Source organism: Anopheles maculipalpis, chromosome 3RL, assembly GCF_943734695.1.
Source record: "Anopheles maculipalpis chromosome 3RL, idAnoMacuDA_375_x, whole genome shotgun sequence".
Classification (NCBI taxonomy): Eukaryota; Metazoa; Arthropoda; class Insecta; order Diptera; family Culicidae; genus Anopheles; species Anopheles maculipalpis.
In genome coordinates, this window is record NC_064872.1 from 85,530,700 (window position 1) to 85,549,980 (window position 19,281).

General features: G+C 43.4%; 3 protein-coding genes across 3 annotated transcripts in view; 1 reads left to right on the forward strand and 2 right to left on the reverse strand.

Moving 5' to 3' along the window:
* The window catches only part of LOC126563457 (uncharacterized), a 420,587-nt gene that overhangs the window by 79,869 nt on the left and 321,437 nt on the right, over positions 1-19,281 (reverse strand). The gene's annotated exons all lie outside the window — the stretch shown is intronic.
* The window catches only part of LOC126561112 (gamma-soluble NSF attachment protein), a 487,575-nt gene that overhangs the window by 45,798 nt on the left and 422,496 nt on the right, over positions 1-19,281 (reverse strand). The window lies entirely within an intron of this gene.
* LOC126562868 (uncharacterized) lies at positions 6,144-17,924 on the forward strand. The gene is made up of 4 exons (XM_050219462.1): positions 6,144-6,541; positions 15,673-15,810; positions 16,120-16,305; positions 17,852-17,924. The coding sequence occupies exons 1-4, from the start codon at positions 6,145-6,147 to the stop codon at positions 17,872-17,874; spliced, it is 744 nt and encodes a 247-aa protein (XP_050075419.1). The 5' UTR covers position 6,144; the 3' UTR covers positions 17,875-17,924.

Genomic DNA, 19,281 nt, shown 5'->3' on the forward strand with positions numbered 1-19,281 from the left:
TTCAATGTTTGGAGTGAGCAAAAGGAAAAAGGAACGAAATTTTACTGATCGATTAGTTTACAGTGTCAAAGTAAAATTCATGGAATGATTTTAAAACAAATATTGATGTGTAAACAATTTTAATCGACTCTTTTATCATGTGCATACCATTCCAAATCTAAAGCTGTAGTCTTAAATTTCGTTAAAGGGATTTCTGCTTTATAAAACGCGGAATGTTTTTTGGTGTATCATTTTGCTCTTAACTCAAACAAATACACAACCACACTAATGCACGCAAAGCGATAGAGTTGTGCAACGACGTTTTATCTGTGCAAAGTCCATCGTACCATGTGACAGCATCTTTTTCCTATTCGAACTATTGTAACAAAAAATTGCAATATTTAAGTTCAGTCACGTCCCATTTCGGTCATCCGGTCAAGGTAGCACGTGCCGGACACACTGTACTACCGTTTGCGACCGGTAAACTTTCTAATATGATAGCCATTACTCATTCCTCCAGTGTAAAGGAATGCGTTTATCAAAACTGCATTCCACTCACAAGGTGCACATAACGAAATTCGTAGAAATTTATATATTTCCCCCGTCGCGTGGCGCACCAGGCGTCTCCATTAGGGATGACATTTTTCTATTCGTTTTTTTCCCCGCTTTCCACTGTAAGGTGCATAAAAAGTGAAAAATTCGTGTGCCCAGCTGAAATTTTTCCGGATGTACCAAAAGTTTTTTTTTTTTTTTTGCAACCCACTAGCCACATGTGCCTTAATCGCTGGAATTCATTCCCAATGCGTCTATTTTGCTGCATCCGATCATACTCGCCTCCTTTGCGATAGGGAACCATTTACGGTGCATAAATCTGTTCCGATTCTTTTTCCAGCTTCTCCTTTTGAGCTTCCTGACGCTGCATGGAGCTAAACTATCTTCGTTAAGTTCCAGGAGCTGGCCCATGAAAGCATCCCAATTTATACCAACTGATTTGTGAGTGTATGTGTGTCACCACATGTTTTCCACGACGATAACCTACGATACTTCGCTTCGACCTTTCTCTTACGTTTTGTTCTTCCACATTCGATTCATCCAAGTTTCGAAAGCGAACGAATTTTCAATTCGTCCCACATCTACCGGCTGAGCTACGAGTGGGCCGGAAATACGCGAGCACCTTTGAACCATCGTTCACTCGACCGGAAACGGATAAGAACCTTATACGGCTCTTTCATTCTCTCTCTCTCTTTCTATATCGCTGGATTTATCCTTTTCATCGTCATTTTCTTCCCTTCCAAAAGGTTATCATCGTCTTGCCGAAAATGGCTCTTTTATTCAGCACAACCCGAATAGTCATACCGGATGTGGACTTTGTAACCGAAAAAAACCCAGAAAAGTGGTCACGGAAAACACCAAATGAATGCGTTTTCGTTCCTGGGTTGCGCACAACGGTACCGAGATTCATTCAAGCTAAAAATCTGTAACTAGGGAGGGTAAAATATAACGGTTTGGGTTTAGATTTTGTGACCGGGTTTTAGGAGATTTTTTTCACCCCAAACATGGCAACCGGCACCAGAAGGTTACACCAAAGGTCCTGCAGAATGTTGCCGTTGGCTGCATGCTGCTCTTTTCTACCATTGGGACAATATCGACCGAACACAGGAGAGTGTGTGTAGTGCAAAAAGGGCTATGATTTATAGAGGATTTATTAATTAAACGCTTCCGGTTTCCGGTAGGTTTATAGCATGTCTGGGGACCTTTCTTATCGTTTGACCAGCGCCATCGGGTCGGAATCGGTGATTTCTGATGCTTTTTTGTTATCTGCCAAAGTGCACTATGAGGCAAACGTTCTTTTCTCCGCCGTAGAATGAAATTCGAAACGTACTTTAAAAAGGGGGTGGTTTCGAAAGAATTTAGTGATAAAACTGTTGCACTGTTGCAAAAAGAAGGTAAAGAAAGATTAATTTAAAATTCAAAAAACAAAACATTTTAATGGAGATCAAAATATATAATAAATAAATTCGGATCACATCCTCCATCGATGGAGACGCCCAGTCGCTCACAGCACAGCAACTGGCTGCGTACTGAAGTTACATTCTAATTCAAACAAATCAATTAGGCAAATGATACGACACTACAAAAATCACATCGCGCGTAATAAATGGACGTCCGTTCCCCCGTAGCAGAGAACACCGAGTACATTCATCGTGCAATTTTAGAGCGCTCCGATGTCGCGCGATAGGGAAACGCGAACGATCGAGTGCACACAAATAATCACGATTGCGAAGTGTTGATTATCATGATAGCTAACGAGTCGGAACAAATCGCCCACCTCCCGCTGGTACTGGGCCGAAAGGTTCACCGAACCATCTTCCGGCGAGTCGATTACCGTACGCAGTCCAACTGGCGCCTGTTGAAATTTAATTAAGGACGTGACCAAGTGATATCTCTACGGCCAACCTAACACCTCTTTTATGCAGAGGTGTTTGTATTTGTGTGTGTGTGTGTGTATGTATGTGCAGTGCCCCAGTCCAGTCAACCGACCCTGCATCAATCGACCCTGCAACAACCACATGGAAGACAGACAGACAGACGCGAACCCAACCAACCATGGTCATGGTCGATCGTGGCCTAATGTGCGCACCAAGTCATAGGATGGCACTGGTGATGATGATAAATCTAGCGAGTTACGTGGTCGTAAAATTGGTTTCTACGATTTGTTTCGCTTGATTAGATGAAGCAACTTTATTTGCTGCTTGATTTGGGATAGTGCCGATTCCTTATGTGGGAAGAGACTATTGGGTGTTGGACCCGATGTTCTAAATTAAGTTTGCTCAAGTTTAATTTGACGTTGAAAATCGGGTAAACAGTTGAGATGGGTAATATAAAAAACACGAAGGCGTGAAGCTGATGTTTTGACCTAATCAAGACATCAAAGATACTAATTTAGACAGACGTAATCAAGTTTCTGTTGTAGAAGTGCTGCGTAGAAGCGTACTTACACATGTATTGTGGTGGATTTATACAGGGACAGAGAATAGAAATGCATTTAATTTCGGTAACATTGACATTGAACTATCTTCAAGCATTCAATTGAATAAGGAAAATTGAAGCTTGCTTTCCAAAATTCGCAATTTGGTGCTTTGAAAGCAGCGTACAATATCTAAAATTCTACAGACAGACCACCATTACTTTTCGTGCACAACCGTTTGCATAAGAAAAGCAATTATTCTTCGCCCTTCAGTACCATCGCTCGTACCTCCTACCGGTGTTGGCGGCAGCCATTTATTATAAAACATATCTCCTTCTCCACTTTCCATCTATAGCCACATGGCAATGGGAGCTTGAGGGAGGTTTTGCTCTGGGGCAAATGCTTTAATGCTCTGGTTTTTCTCAGCTTCCGTAAACTACTTCCATCGGCATTATTTACCATTTGCGTCATCGTCAATCGGACCGGGCGAAAAACCATCCGTGCAAGCGTGACCAAGGCCAGCACGTACGGGCTTTGGTTTTGCTGTTTTCGATTATAAATCACAATAGCTGTTGTGAAACAATGTTTGCATTTACTTAACTTTTTGAACTGCATTTCCTTAAGTTGCTAGCTTTATAAAAAAAACTTTACTTTATTCTGAAAGAAATATGTTCGCTTCTTTATTAGATTAATTTTGATACTAAATTTGCCTCACCTATTTGTGTTTAAAAATTCGTGTCCCATCTTTAAAAACTCAAAAAAGTATGAAAAAGATCCTTAAAATATGTAATTTGAAAGATGTGAATTTTTTAAACTAAGGTTTCTTAAAGAATTATCAAATAAATGCTTAAGCTAAAAGAAAGATCATAAAACATATTAAAAATTTAAAATTAACGCACGCTACTTCAAAAATTTATTTTTCCTGCTGCTATTGTGCTTTTTCACGTTTGTTGTGATTGTTAAAACTGAAACTGCTGCTGGCCACCCGCGCTCGGCAATCAAAATACCGAACCAAATAAATCCATCAGCACGAGCTTGAATTACTCTCCCTCGCGGTTAAGTAAACATCCGACAGGCAAACGGATCAATACGGACCAATACACCACAGGAATTGGTCAACAAGGAGTAGCAAAAATTGATCGAAATAAGGTCTCCTTTTTGTTCGCACCACCGACTGCGCACCGGCCCCGTAGTTTCAGAAAATTGCGTTTTTTGCTCATTCAAATGGTAATAACATTCGACCTTACTTGATCGTATAAAAAGGTGAAATGGTTTTTCGGCGAAGCATGAAGCACTACAGCGATCGATGGGCCGATGCGGGACGATGCTTGAAAATTCCCGATGCAAAAATGTTAGCCAAAAAAAAAAATGCTTTTACATATTTAGCTAGCGGCAAAGCTCTGCACACCTCTTAAATGAGTGCATACGGTGCAGTGAAATTACTTGCAAAACGTTGGTGCTCTGGGCACGGTGGGTACGATGAAGGTGCAATGCAGTGCAGTGAAGAATTAAAATTTAATTGACATTTTCTGCCTAAGGGTTCAACGCACGTGAGCTTACAGCGAGTGATGTAAAATATTTTATGCTGTGGAAAGCACACTCATATTGGATCGGAAGAAATGGTTGAACGTTTCTCCTTATACTTATATCGCTTTTCTTCCTCGCCGCGCTACCGATAGATACAGACTGATAAGCTACACTGCGTTCATAAATTCATACACCCAAGATCGATCGTAAACGAGCGGTGTGGCATCCCCAAGCAACTTGAGTCACTTTTGTGCGGAATGATCCTAAAAGAGTGTTGTTAAGACGGGGAAAGAGAAAAAATTATCTCTCCCCTTGGACATACGAGTGGACGCGATGTAGGCAATCAGTTTTAATTATTCACTAGCCCAGCTTCAGCAGTTACCATGCCTCAGTTACGGGACACAACGGGAAATTACAACCCACGCCAAGACCACCAGCAAAGCGCATAGGAGAGCGAAATGCTAATAAAGTATAACCAGTGACCATCCGGTGCACGGATATATGTGCCAGGACCATACCGTTTTTTGCAACCACGAAGGACCACCAAGGGCAACAAAGCAGCGCCCAGGCACAAAGGGGACTGGAAAAATAATTAGAATTTATTATTACATCGTCCGCCGAGTCTCCGGTGTTGTTGCTGTGAGCCGTTGTGCGTATTTCTTTGCCCAAGACTTGGAGCCACACGTTCACCGTACAGCCGCTTAGGGATCAAAACTAACACACACGCACACGCACCGCTTTTGGTGACCATTGCCCATTCTATCGGTACGGTTCCATCCATCATGTGCCTAGGCTACCATCATCGCTCATAAGCTAAACCTGCTTTCATCCTTCCGCTGGGAGATTGTGAAGATGGAAGTTGGGAGAGGAAAACTGGACACGTTTTGCAACTCACGCCGGTCAGCAACGGTGTGGAAGATGAATCGATGTGGTGTTGTGCTTTATATGCGGCCCGATCATCGGACGGCTGTTGCACGGTCGGGCGATAAAGTTCGAGCTGGAGTCGGGAAAGTACAACCTGGTGGGAAATTAGATCGAAACAGGGTGCTGCTGGGGTAAACTCTGTCGTATCTTGACGAACTGTCCATCATGCTTACGATGATTAGTGGTGTGCTCTATTGCCTTGCCCTGGGTCGCATCATATTCGACCTCACCGTTGCTGCAGACTGCAATGTGAAGTGGCTGCCAATATTGACCGATCTATCTAGCTAAACAGTCGGGCACTAAAGATTTTACACACAGCTAATATTTTTTATTGTAGTTATCAGAATCATTATGCTGGCAAGATCGGTAACTATTGAGGGATTTAAATGGAAAGCTCTTGAATAAATTTTATCACTTGAATGGGAAATGGTAACGAGAAGGTCGTGTCCACCCAGCTCAAGAATTAAATATGAGCTTGAAGAAATATTTTTTTGAAAAAAATTATCCGAATTTTACATAAAATATGATATTGATAAAGATATTTTAACTGTGTTATTCACACTGCGTTGCGCGAATTTTCTACACACAAGTTTTGCTTGGATCTTTACTGAAGGAAAAGCTGTCAATTAGGAAAGCAAATAACAATTTCTGTCCCTTCATATTCTAATTAAAAGTGTGTGTTTTTCCTCACTCTATCTCACTCTCTCTCACTCTCTCTCTCTCTCCTTCTCTTCTTTCTTACACAGATGAACATTCTCGTAATATCGTTTCTGGCGGTGGTGTCACTGACAACCTTCCCGACCCAAACCTACTGTACGCCGGCCGCATCCAGCAGTGGTGCGCACGATCCGAAGAAATCGGTCGCTGCCGCCGAAGCCGCCCAGCCGGTCAACGACAATGGGCTGAAGGAGATCTGGCAGGAGGACGACCGGGAGGTGCTGATCCGCAACGAGCGTGGCACCAAGAACGGAGGCAGTGCGGCCGCCGGTAAGAAGAACCACAAGAAAGAAAAACTTTCCCCTTACAGCACGCATCAGCGGCACCAGGATCAGCAACCGAAACAGGAACAGCAACAGCCGGGCCGCAAAGGCCAGAAAAAGGTGAAACCGACTGACGCGACCCGTTCCGAACCGGCCGCAGCGAGTAAGTGCATTTTGGTTTCCTGCTACGGAGTGGCTCGCTTGACTAACGAACTTTATGGGAGTGGCATTGTGGATTCGATTGAGGCGGGGAGGCCAACGAACGTTGCCCATGCACTAACCTGGAGTGAAATACTAATCTACTAACAATATGCTTTTGGATGTGATTTGTGTAGTGTAGTGGATTAGATGTGCTAGTTTTTGATTTTATTTTATTTACTCTTCCATTAATTTTATTGTAAGAAATTACTTCAGAAATGTCGAACGTATTTTAAGAGTAAAAACGCTTTACTACTTTTGTATTATTTTTTTAGATAATAATTTAATATTAATAGTTGATTGTTTGATATTTTTGTGGCAGGATCAATTAACGAGTCCTGTTCAAGTCCTCTCCCTTTAAGTAAGATTAACCATTAAGCTTCCGGGAACATTTACGTTAAGAAAATCAGTACTAGCGATAGGACCCTTTTGAGGTGGTTTCATAGCCAAAGAAAAAGAACTAACGATTATTATGAGAAAAAACATTTAAAAATGAAAATTTATATAATTTTAAAAGCAAAAGTCCTTTTGGTTTTCAAACTGTTTGAAAGTACCAAAACCTTATTAGAAATTTCAGCCATTTTGCATCCGTCTTGCTGTATCTATACTGCTTTTATTACTGCTACAGCTGAAGCACATTTAGCTTGGAAGTCACTATAAAGCTTGAACTCTATTTACACTTCTTCGAGATAATTTATTAGCCTGTTTGTAACCAAACCGACCAGCAATCCAATGTTTGAAATGGACCCATGTTTCGGTGTTAATTTATTACCTACCTAATTCGCCAGTGTACGCGAGGATTGACCGAGGCTTTTGATACAGCAATCGGGATACGACCATACGACCTAATGCGATAGATCAGCGTAGCTACAAACAGCTGAACAAGCGTACTCGGACCGAAACTGCTAACCACAGTTCTAGCCTGATCCGCAAAGGTCACCGAACCAAAAGCATGTCGATCGGCATGTTGTGTATGAAAGGATTGAATCCCTCACACACACACACACAACGATCACACACTAATTAGACGGACGCCCCTATGACACCAATCCTGCAACACAGCGCTACTAAGAATCAGTTAGTGGACGTCGATGCCCTAACCTCAAACAATTGCCCGGAGCGGTTATGTGCTGCTCCGACGCTACTTCTTGGACGCGACATTTGTGATGCGTCTGTGTACGTTTATGTTTTGCGGTACCAGGACACACAGCTCTAACCCTGCTCTTTTCCCTCTGCCTAATCCCAACTCTCCTCGTCCAAACAAAAAGGGCAGCCTTGTGGAATGAATTTAATCAAAATTAAGTTTACCTCACAAACATTACCGAATGCTTTGTCCTGCCCTGGAACATGTGTGCGTGTGTGTGTGTGAATGTGTGATCATGGTCATTGGTGTTTGTATGTGGTGGGATATTCAGCATACCACAACACTGTTCTCTATCCTTGCCAATTGCATCCCCTTTGGACAGTGTGTGTGTGTGTGTGTGTAGAAAAGCTTTGCAAAAGCTAGAAGTTGAGGATGAAACACTAAAACAGCTCAACTGCAACACGGCACGATGCATCCATTTGTGGGGATGAAAATTGCTTTCGCAAATCGTCCCCAAGCTGCACCGTTCACTGAGCACTATGATTACCATTTTCATTTTTCATGTCCCGCACAGCAGCACCGGGCAATACATTCACATTCACCCGTGTGGTCGAGTTCTTCTTTGATTTGCACAAAATGGCAAACCCTTTTTGTCCAGCGGGCGCTTCCCTTGCAAACGGTTGCTTTTTGCCGTACAATGTGTGCAAATAATTCATAAAATGTGCTACAAATGGCATATTGCTTCAGGTGCTAGCGCTGTACGATCCCGCACAATCCCGCTGCAGCTTTGTTTGTACTTGGGTCCGGTAAAGCTAAATTCATTACCTGGTGGAGACATTTTTACTCGCCCTTTTTTTCTTTTTACTTTGGTTTTTATTTACAGCAGACCATTGCACGAGTGGAGGTAAATTTTACCATCCGTTAGGACTTTTGCTAACGTGCATTAGGGACAAATCCATAGGATTGGTTTAAATTACGAAATGAATAAATATGTCGCTGCAATTTGCATGTAAAGTTTTAATTATTTTACACCCGCCAAGTTATCGTTACTAAAATTATATTTAAGCTTATAGTTTTTAGACAATTAGGGTAGCAATCAAGTCAAAGAAGTCAGGAAACACATTGAAACAGTGAGATATCTCAACGTACCTTAGCTTTGAAAAGCTAAATGGAAAAAAGTAATGAAGTCTACTAAAACCGTTCAGCACCATAGGTTTAGTTCTTTAACATTCGAGCTAACGCTTTCTAATTATAATAAATACGTTCGATCAGTCTGCCTCCAGCTTCCGTAGCGAAAGGACGTGTTTCGCTCGAAAGCGTCTTTACGGATCATTTGTATACGGCAGAAAGAGGCTATTGTTCTCGAGTGCGGGTGCGTAGTCAACGCGATTACCCGTAACGCACCTATCGGTGTCTCCGTCTTACTCCGATATTCGTGCGGAGAGTGTACCGTTACTTCTATCGATCGAGTGGCGATCGACGTGTGTTCTTGTGTTGTGAGTGTGTGTATCGTTGCTGCTGATCGTAGCGATAAGCAAGCGTATCAACGCAACGCTATCGCTTTGATCGGCGCTTGTGCTACAAGTTAGTGTGTGTGTGTCGGTGTGTGTTTATTTGTGCATCGTGTGATACGGTAAGTGTTACCCCTTTTTTTATCCGCTCCGTTGTCTCCGGCCCTACCATGGCGGTAGAGCAGGATGCTTCCGACTCCGATCGGGAGAATGATTACTCGAAAGAAGTGAAAAGAAAGCCAGGGCGTCCCAAGGCTGCACCAGCGGCAAAAAAAATTGCCTTGGACGAAAGGCCTTCGACATCGAAGGCCACTTGTAGTAGTGTCACTTTGGCAAAGAGTGCCCAGGTGACAAAAAGTGCCCCGCTGACAAAGGGTGCCCCGCTGGTAGCAACTAACGAGCCGCTATCAGAACACCGAGCGCGTGCTTACCCGCCGTCGTGGGAGGGTAAGCCAATAGTGTATTTTATGCCGCGAGTTAAACAACTCGATGTAAGGACGATCGCGGCATCGGTATTCAAAAAGTACCCGGGCGTTGCCGATGTTTTTCGGATGCGCCCAAACAAGATCAGGGTTACCGCAAAGGACCGGGCTCAAGCCAACGTCATTGCGGCTGACCCAGAATATACGGAGCACTACCGGGTTTATATTCCCGGTAGTCTGGTTGAGGTTTCCGGCGTAATCGAGGATTTCGATTACCCTGAGGAGGAAGTGGTGCAATTGGGCTTTGGGGTTTTTCAAACTCCGAACTCGCCCAAGATAAAAGTGCTTGAAGCAAAAAAGCTCTTCAAGCTTGATGCTTCAAGCAAGCCAGAAAAAAAATATGTCCCGACCTCCTCAATCCGGGTTACGTTTGAGGGTACGGTACTCCCGCAGGCCCTCATTCTAGAAGGCCTCAGGATACCCATTGACCGGCCGTACGTACCAAGGGTGGCCACTTGTTCAAAGTGCAGTCGGATTGGGCATGCCGATGCGTTTTGCACTCGCAAAACTTCCTGTGGAAAATGCAGAGGGGCACATGCCACCGAGGAGTGCAAAGCTCCCTCCCAAAAATGTTCGCATTGCCGGGACGAGTGGCACGAGGTAGCTTTGTGCCCCGTGTACCGAAAACTCCAAAAGGAGCAGACGAAAACAATATCCGAAAGGGCACGCGGATCGTACAGCGATGCTCTAAAGGGAGCAAACGCATCAAACCCTTTTGCTGTTTTGGGTACAGATGCAAATGGCAAGTCCAGCCCGACTGCACTCGAACAGGTGCCATTGAGACCGGTGAAGAGAGTACCTTATAAAAAGGTACAAAGGAAAGTCCTAAGGACAAAAACTAAATCCTTGGCACAACAGCGTCTCGCCAAAGCTAAAGCTTCCACCCCAGTCCAAAAACGAGATGCTGAACATCCCATTCCCGCTCCCCAAATTGCCAGGAAGGAGCCCAAGAAAAAGCGATCTCCCCGGACCGAAGCCCCTCTGGAAAGCTTGGCTTTTCCAATCGGGGGTTGTCCGAAAACCCCTACCCCGTCCCTTTCCGAGATCCTAGAGTCCCTCCTCATGACCCTCAACCTCCCGCAGCACCTGCACATGATCGCTACTTGGGCCCTTCCTTTCCTGAAGGGGATGATCAAACAGTGGCTGGCCCAATGGCCATGCTTGAGCATGATGGTCCGATTGGACGATTAATTCCTCCAAGGGCTACCATCTTACAGTGGAACTGTAGGAGTTTGCTTGGCAAGCTAGACTCCTTTAAAGCATTAGTGGGCGAGCACAACTGCGATGTGTTCGCCCTCTGTGAAACTTGGCTATCGGAAGAAATTAATCTTACCTTCCCTGGATATAATATAATCCGTGAAGATCGCATTACAAGGGGTGGGGGAGTACTAATTGGTGTTCGAAAGAGTCACGCTTTCAACAGAATACCTACCCCTAGGCAAGAAATTATCGAAAATGTCGCAGTCAAGGCAAAAATTGGCGATCTTCACGTGACAATTGCATCCATTTATATCCCCCCGATAGCCAACAATGAAAAAGAAAAAATTGAAAAGATCAAAGAGGATCTTGGAAATTTAGCAGCGGTCTTGCCTGGACCACTTTTGATCCTGGGAGATTTCAACTCCCATGGAATCGACTGGGGCTGCGATAAGGATGACATTCGCGCTCCAATTATCCGAGACATCTGCGACAGATTTGGGTTTTCAATCCTCAACTCAGGAGAGGCAACTAGGATGCACACACCGAAGAGTAGGGCGAGTGCACTGGACCTGTCTCTATGTCCATCAGCGATGGCCCTGGATTTTAGCTGGAAGGTGATCCAGGACCCTATCGGCAGTGATCACTTGCCGATAGAAATTTCCTACATCAAGGGAGGATGTCCAGGAGGTGGAATCCCCGTTAAATGTGACTTAACGAGGAACATCGACTGGACAAGATACGGTGAATTAGTAGCCGCTTCGCTTTCTCTTGACTTGGAAGATTTGTCTCCAGTTCAGGAGTACGAAAAACTTGTTTCAATTATAAACAAGTGCGCTCTTGAGGCCCAAACAAGGCGTTCCCACCAAGCAAGGACATTCAAAAAACCTCCCACTCCTTGGTGGGACAAGGATTGCCAAGCGGCTTTTAATAAGAAGCGGGAGGCGTTTAAAGCATTCCGGGACACGGGCTCAAGGTCTTTATATGAAAAATATAAAGGACTGGAGAGATCGTGTAAAAACCTGTTGAAGGCGAAGAAAAAGGGTTATTGGCGTAGATACGTCAATAACCTAGACCCTTCCGCATCACTTAATTCGCTTTGGAGGATGGCTAGAAGGATGCGAAACAGCAACAACATCAACGAGAGCGAAAGCTTTTCTGGCGAGTGGCTAAATGAATTTGCCCACAAGCTTTGCCCTGATTTCGTTCCTGCGCAGAACTTTCATCAAAATGCGCCTGGCAGTGACCCTATCATGGACTCACCGTTCACTATGGTTGAGCTATCGCTTGCTCTCCTTTCAAGCAAAAATTCTTCCCCAGGCCTGGATCAGATCAACAGCAAACTGCTGCAAAATCTTCCCGACATGGGCAAGAAACGTCTGTTAAGAATCTTCAACGATATGTTGGAGTTCAACAGCGTCCCGCAAGAATGGAGGGAAGTGAAAGTTGTCACTATTTTGAAGCCTGGCAAACCGCCATCAAGACACGATTCATATCGGCCGATATCATTACTTTCGTGTCTGAGAAAACTCCTTGAAAGGATGATTCTTTTACGGTTAGAAGAATGGTTGGAAACCAACAACCTTCTCTCAAGTACTCAGTTTGGTTTTCGTAAAGCCAGAGGTACTAATGACTGTTTAGCGCTTTTGGTGACTGAAATAGAGCTTGCCCGTGCACGCAAGCAGAACATGGGGTCTATCTTCCTTGACATACAGGGGGCATTTGACTCAGTTTCTCCATACAAACTGAGTCAAAAGTTAGAAAATGCGGGCCTGGGACCAAAGTTGAATAACTTATTATTCAACCTTTTGTCGGAAAAAGCTATGAATTTCAACAATGGTCACGTGCAGTTAAAACGGACCAGTTTCCATGGACTAGCACAAGGGTCCTGCTTGAGCCCACTGTTATATAACTTTTATGTTAGTGAGATAGACTCTTGTCTAGCGCCAAACTGCAGTCTTAGACAATTGGCAGACGACGGCGTTATATCTGTTGCAAGCAGAGACGCCGACGAAATACAACTGGCTTTACAAACCACTCTGGACAATCTTTCCGAGTGGTCTGAAAACCTTGGTATCAAGTTCTCTGCAACGAAAACTGAGATGGTAGTCTTTTCTCCTTTTAGCGATACGGGAAAAAACAGGGAGAAAAGGCTATATGACCCGAAAATTGATGTCTTTCTGTATGGTGAAAAGATATCAATTACCGACAATTTTCGATACCTTGGTGTATGGTTCAATTCTAGGCTAAACTGGAGTACTCACTTCACCCGTCTGGTGCAAAAATGCAGTAAAAGAATCAACTTTCTAAGGACAGTCACAGGATTCTGGTGGGGCGCACATCCATCAGACGTCCTGAGACTGTATAAGACAACGGTGCTATCCGTATTGGAATATGGAAGCATATGCTTCCATTGGGCATCCAATACGTTGATACTCAAGCTTGAAAGGCTACAGTACCGCTGTCTTAGACTCGCACTAGGGACCATGAAATCCACACACAACATGTCCCTAGAAGTGATGACCGGAGTGATGCCGCTCAAACTACGTTTTGAAATGCTGTCGCTTCGCCTTCTAGTCCGTTGTTCAGTATCAAATCCCTTGATAATAGAAAATTTTGAAGCGCTTCTAGAGACAGGTTCTAAGAGCAAAATCCTCAAGATCTACGAAGATTTTGTTGCCCTACATGTGCATGCTAGCGCTCCACAGGCATTAAATCGTGCTGCCCTTCCTGAGAACTACAGTTCCATTTTAATAACAGATTCCTCATTGCACGAGGAAATTAAGACCATACCTAATGATCTTCGCCCGAGGGTAGTTCCGGGTATTTTCATGGATAAGTATGGTCATTTAGACCAAATAAGCCAGTACTACACTGATGGATCATCCTCTGAGGAGGGCACTGGCTTCGGTGTTTTTAGCGAGTTCACCGAAGCTTTTTTCAAATTGAGGCAGCCATGTAGTGTTTACACCGCAGAGCTAGCCGCAATATTTTACGCACTATCGATGATAGCAGCGAGACCTTCGGATCAGTACTTCATCTTCACTGATAGCCTTAGTGCTATTGAAGCTCTGAGATCTCCGAAGGCTGTTAAGAGTCAGGATTTCCTCACCATAAAAATCATTGAACTGCTTGGCTCAATGTTCGATAAGGCGTATAGGATCTCGCTAATTTGGGTCCCTTCTCATTGTGGAATTCCCGGCAATGAAAAGGCAGACTCACTGGCCAAAACAGGCGTCCAAGAAGGCGCTTTTTACGACCGACCTATCTTGGCCCAGGAGTTCCTTCGTTTCCCACAGCAACTTTTCCTGTCTCGCTGGCAGAGCATGTGGGAGGCGGATGAACTCGGGCGTTTTCTTTTCTCGATCTCTCCGCAAGTGTCCCTGCGGCCTTGGTTCGATGGGCTCTCTGTGGACCGGGCGTTCATACGGATGATGTCTCGACTGATGTCGAATCATTTTGCGTTGAATGCTCATCTACAGCGTATAACTCTGGCTCAGACAAAAGTATGTGGCTGCGGTAACGGATTCCACGATGTGGATCACCTTCTGTGGTCCTGCGTGGAATTTGAAACCGCAAGACCCTCCTTGTTGAGCGCAGTCGAGAATGTCGGCAGACGACCGGGTACAGAAATCAGAGAAGTGTTGGCTACCAGGGACCTCCTCTACATGAGGATCATTTACCGATTCGCCAGAGACAACGGTCTTGTCCTATGATTCCACATCCCAAGTATCCTTCCAATCCTTGTTCGTATTCCCCAATTCCTTTTTTGTTAAATGTTGTGTTGTCTATGTTTTAAGTGTATTTTTTGTAGTGCCACGGGTGATCCGATGACTGGGCAATAGCACTCGAGGGTGATTCCAACACTGCCGTAAAAGGGAGGCAGGCGTTGTTCAAAGTGCAGTGTTCTCCACTCCAGTCCAGTTTTGGCACATTGAGTTTGACAATGTTGGCGTCGGGTTCGGGGTGTTCGGCGGGTTCAGTCTCGGGAGTAGTGAAGTCGCTTTCGCTGCTGCGGGATAGAGCTTGTCGATCATCCTTTGATTGGACGTCGACTAGATTGAGCTTGGAATGTCATTGCTGGAATGCACTGGAGAACACTGTACGAAGACAAATAAATGTTCGTGCTGTCTTAACGATGTTTATTTGTTCGTTACAGTCCAGACCATAACAAAATGATCAACAATAGATCAGCCACAACACCACAATAGCCGGAACTCGGATGCAACCAACTACCATCATTACAATAGCCACCGCATTAGAACCGGACCATCATCCGCGAATACATCATCATCATCATCATCATCATCATCATCAGCATCATCAACACCATCACCACAACCATCCACAACCGAGTATGCCCGGGATAAGGCAAATAATAGGGAGGAAATGCCTTATCAATATGATTGTAATTTTGTTTTTTTTTTTTTCAACACAAGCGGTGTTGACAATACGGCATTGGACCGTCATAATCAATTGTAAATAAATAAATAAATAAATACGTTCGATATAAAATTATGCTTTTAAGCTCTATTGAATTGATCTATGATTTGTGTGAGTGTGTTTAAACAATATAAGTTTTCGGTATTTTACATTCTTCCTTTAGCATGTAGATTACTAACCAAAGTGTGGCTTAGTCCTTAACAAAAGGAAATACATTTACCAAACTAACCTTACTAATAACCATTTATAGTGACAACGGTAATGTCAATCTAGAAATGTACTTCAAACTTCATTAACATAATTTTCTAACAATTCTTCCTGGCCATTTTTAATTTCCTTTCATCCTGTTTTCTTCCTCTGGAACGTCCCACCTGCGTAGACTCCCAGTGCCGCTACACCAAGGGACCGTGGACCGAGTGTGACGCTACCACCAACAAACGTTCCCGAACCCTTTCGCTGAAAAAGGGCGAATCGTCCTGCGTCCAGACCCGTACCATTGAGAAGAAGTGCAAAAAGGGTAAGTAAACATGGTACATAATACAGGCCGTATGTGTGTGTTTCCCGTAAAAAAGGGTCACGCGTAAAAATCACGACTTCTTTCCGCTACTTAACGTTACGTGAATGATGCCCTGCCCATTTAGTGTTTTAACAAAAATCCTCTGTGACATATCTGAGAATTGGGAATCATCGCCCAAAAAAATCTCCTTTCCCGAATTGAGTGCTGACAATGAACGATTTTATCGGAACGCAGCGTTTAAAGTTAAATGCGCTGGATAATGTTCCATTTTGTATTAATATCCTTCGCCGTTGTTGTTCGCTTCTGTAGCCTGCCGTTACGACAAGGGTGCCTGGTCCGACTGCGACATCAATGGACAGATGTCCCGCACGGATAGCCTGAAGCAGTCCAGCGATACCACCTGCCAGACGACGAGAGTGGTCAACAAAAATTGCAACCAGGGCAAGTCCAAAGACAAACAGAACAAACCACCGAAGGCTGAGAAGAAGGAGAAAGGTAAATATTCGTGCGTTGCCGCACACAGTTCCGTTCTTTCGTTTGCAGGTTTTTGAAGAGCCCTTCTGGCCCACTTGGTTGGCAACATTGAGGGCTCTAAAAGAGGAAGGTGAAAAATGGTTTCCACTACCATCGGAACAAAATGTTTCGTACGAAACGGAAACGCTCAAGAACAAACAAACCAAACAACAAACCCTGTTCTGTTTTGCTGCTTTATTTAAAAAAACAAACGCCACACGCCCATTACACTTCTTGGGTTTTAACTCTTTAATTGTATCACTTTTTGTTTTTCTTTCTATCTTTGTCCCCCCCCCCCCCCTCTTTCCGTCTCACTCTTCTCCTGGATCCCTTTGCTCCACCTCTTATCTCGCTGGCCTGCCATGACCAAACATCATACGCCATTTTGTGTCGTTTGAGCAGTGCGAAAGCTTAAACGATTCCTAAAGCTCCACAACAAGCAGAAGCAACCCAACGCATCCTAGTTCATGCTTTGGTCGGTCACGGGTTCGGTGAACCCAACCCACTGGGTCAACCTCGGGTGTCTTGGCTCAGCGGTTCGTTAGTTTTCGTTGGTGAGCATATAGCGGCAGTAGCATTAGTTTGAACACTACTATTGCCGCTAATGTGCGTGTGTTTGTGTGGTTTTGAGTATCGCACCTTTCTTTACCCATCTTGGCGCTACATTATCCACTCCGCAGCACTACAAGTAAAAGAAGTAGAGAAAGAACTACATTTTGTAGCACTGCAGACGAGCAGTAAAAATAGTTTGTTCCAGCGCTGTTCTGCACGTTTTGCACCAGCATAACATAAGTTTAATTAAAAACTTAAATTTTAAGTGATTTGAAAGAAGAAATGATTCGCTGTTAATATCTTCCGATGCGCAGTATAGTTCAACTTGAAAAACGTACAAATTTTTTTACATTACTTTTCTCTTAATTTGCTATGATGTTATTTTATGACAATTTTGTCGAAACAAAAATAATAATTTTTTCGATCAAATATAGTTATTTTGAAACCTTTGAATAGTATTGATTTTGCGGTCAAAACTAACGGAGAGATGCTCGTTCTCTGTGCACGCTTTTTTACCACCATAACAGCCTTTACGTTGGTTTATGTTGTGGGCTTTCGAAAACCAACTTAAAGGCAATATAAAATTAGATTGTTAGCTTATTTCACACATTTTACTAGCGACAAATGACACAGAGATCACAGGATAGCTCGTAGGATAAGAAAGATAGGAAAATTACGATGGAAAAGCGTGAGACATCACCATCTAAGCCGAGCAGCATCAAGGCTTCTAGCGCGATTTTTTTACATAAAGCTATAGTTATATTTTCTACAGAGAGTTGTAGCCTCTTTCATAGCATTATATAAAGCTAGGTGCTTAATTTACTCTGCTAAGCGCAATCGGAAGACCTTCGATTCATACTTAACTCACGCAGCATTGAACTTGCGCTGGAGCACTGTTTTCAATTAATATACCAACACGACGTGTGCACGACTTGCATTTACTAAAATATTTCTTTCCATTTCCACTCCGCTCCAGGTGTCCGTAAAAACCGTCAGTAAATGCAGAACCATGCATGCCATCATCAATTCTACTTCTCAGTTTCTGATCGGTGCAGCGATTAACAGCAGTAACGGGCTGGATACAATGCTGATCCCCGATTCGTCTGTGGTTTCGGATCACAACATCATCGCGCTGCCTCCTCTTGATTTAAATTAAGCAACGGGCGCATGGGACATAAGGAAAACCCTAGCAAACATCTTAATAACAAGCTTTTCCTGCTCCATTCGATTTGCGATGCAAACAGATGTTTTACGTGTGTTTATTTTATCCTTTTTTTTGGTGGGGAGGACGGGTGCAAACTACACCTCCCCCTTTCCCTTCCAATGGGGATCCATCTTTTCCACGCCACCGTACCGCGGTTGCCCTCCCTTTCCTCTTTATTCGTGTTGCGGTGCTGGGATCGGTAGCGTTATTTATTAAGCAGATTAGAGCAGCATTGTATCATTCATATAAAAAAACTGACATGAGAGAACGAATACACACCGACACGTACACAAAACGTTCGAACTCAACAAACCAGACAGCAGCATAAATACACACACACCCATATAGCATTAGTATGGCAAGAGTTTTAACAACTTACACGATTAGTCGACGTGGTGAACGGTATCAAGTAATTGCAATTTATACATTTACCGGTACGATTCTCAGTGCCAACAAGCAGTTTTTTTTTTTTTGCAGATAAACATTTTACTTGCTGTAACACACACACACACACTCGTGAACTTGATCGTGCGGTAAACGGAAACGGAACTGGTGCTTCAAGGTATACCCCCGGTAGATGACTTTATTTTAGAAAAAAAACTACTTGTTTCTTCCTTCAACCACTATCCACCAGGAACGATCACACACTAAGTGTAAGCAAATAAAAATAAAAGTATAATAAAAAGTTGAGCATAAATTGTCTCTCTTAAATAAGACAAATGCAAAGGTTGAAAGCATCCGATCGATCCATGAATTAATCGGATTTTAAGTCTGACCACTAAACGGGCAGATTCGTACAGGATGTTCGGTTTGTATGTGTACGTGTGTATGCTCTAGAAAATATTCGATACGAGCTGAAAAAAAAAACGGACAGGCATTCAACAGGAAAGATAAAGGAGAAAAAAATCAGATAAATTTAAATGATGTATTTTAGTACGGACAAAATCAAATACGAATGTAACATAGAAGAAAAAAAACCGATTGCGAGATAAAAAAAATACATACACACTTAAGAAAATACAAGCAAACATCAAAAAGAGAAGCAAGAACAAATAGTAAAAACAAGACAAACCGACACATAATACAAACGGACTAGAAATAAATGACACTTTCCCAGGCTCCTTCGTAGTTTCTTGTAGTGAAGCGTTTTATCGAACATGATGGAATATCCTTGCGTGCGTGTAGTTTCAATTCTGCAAGTA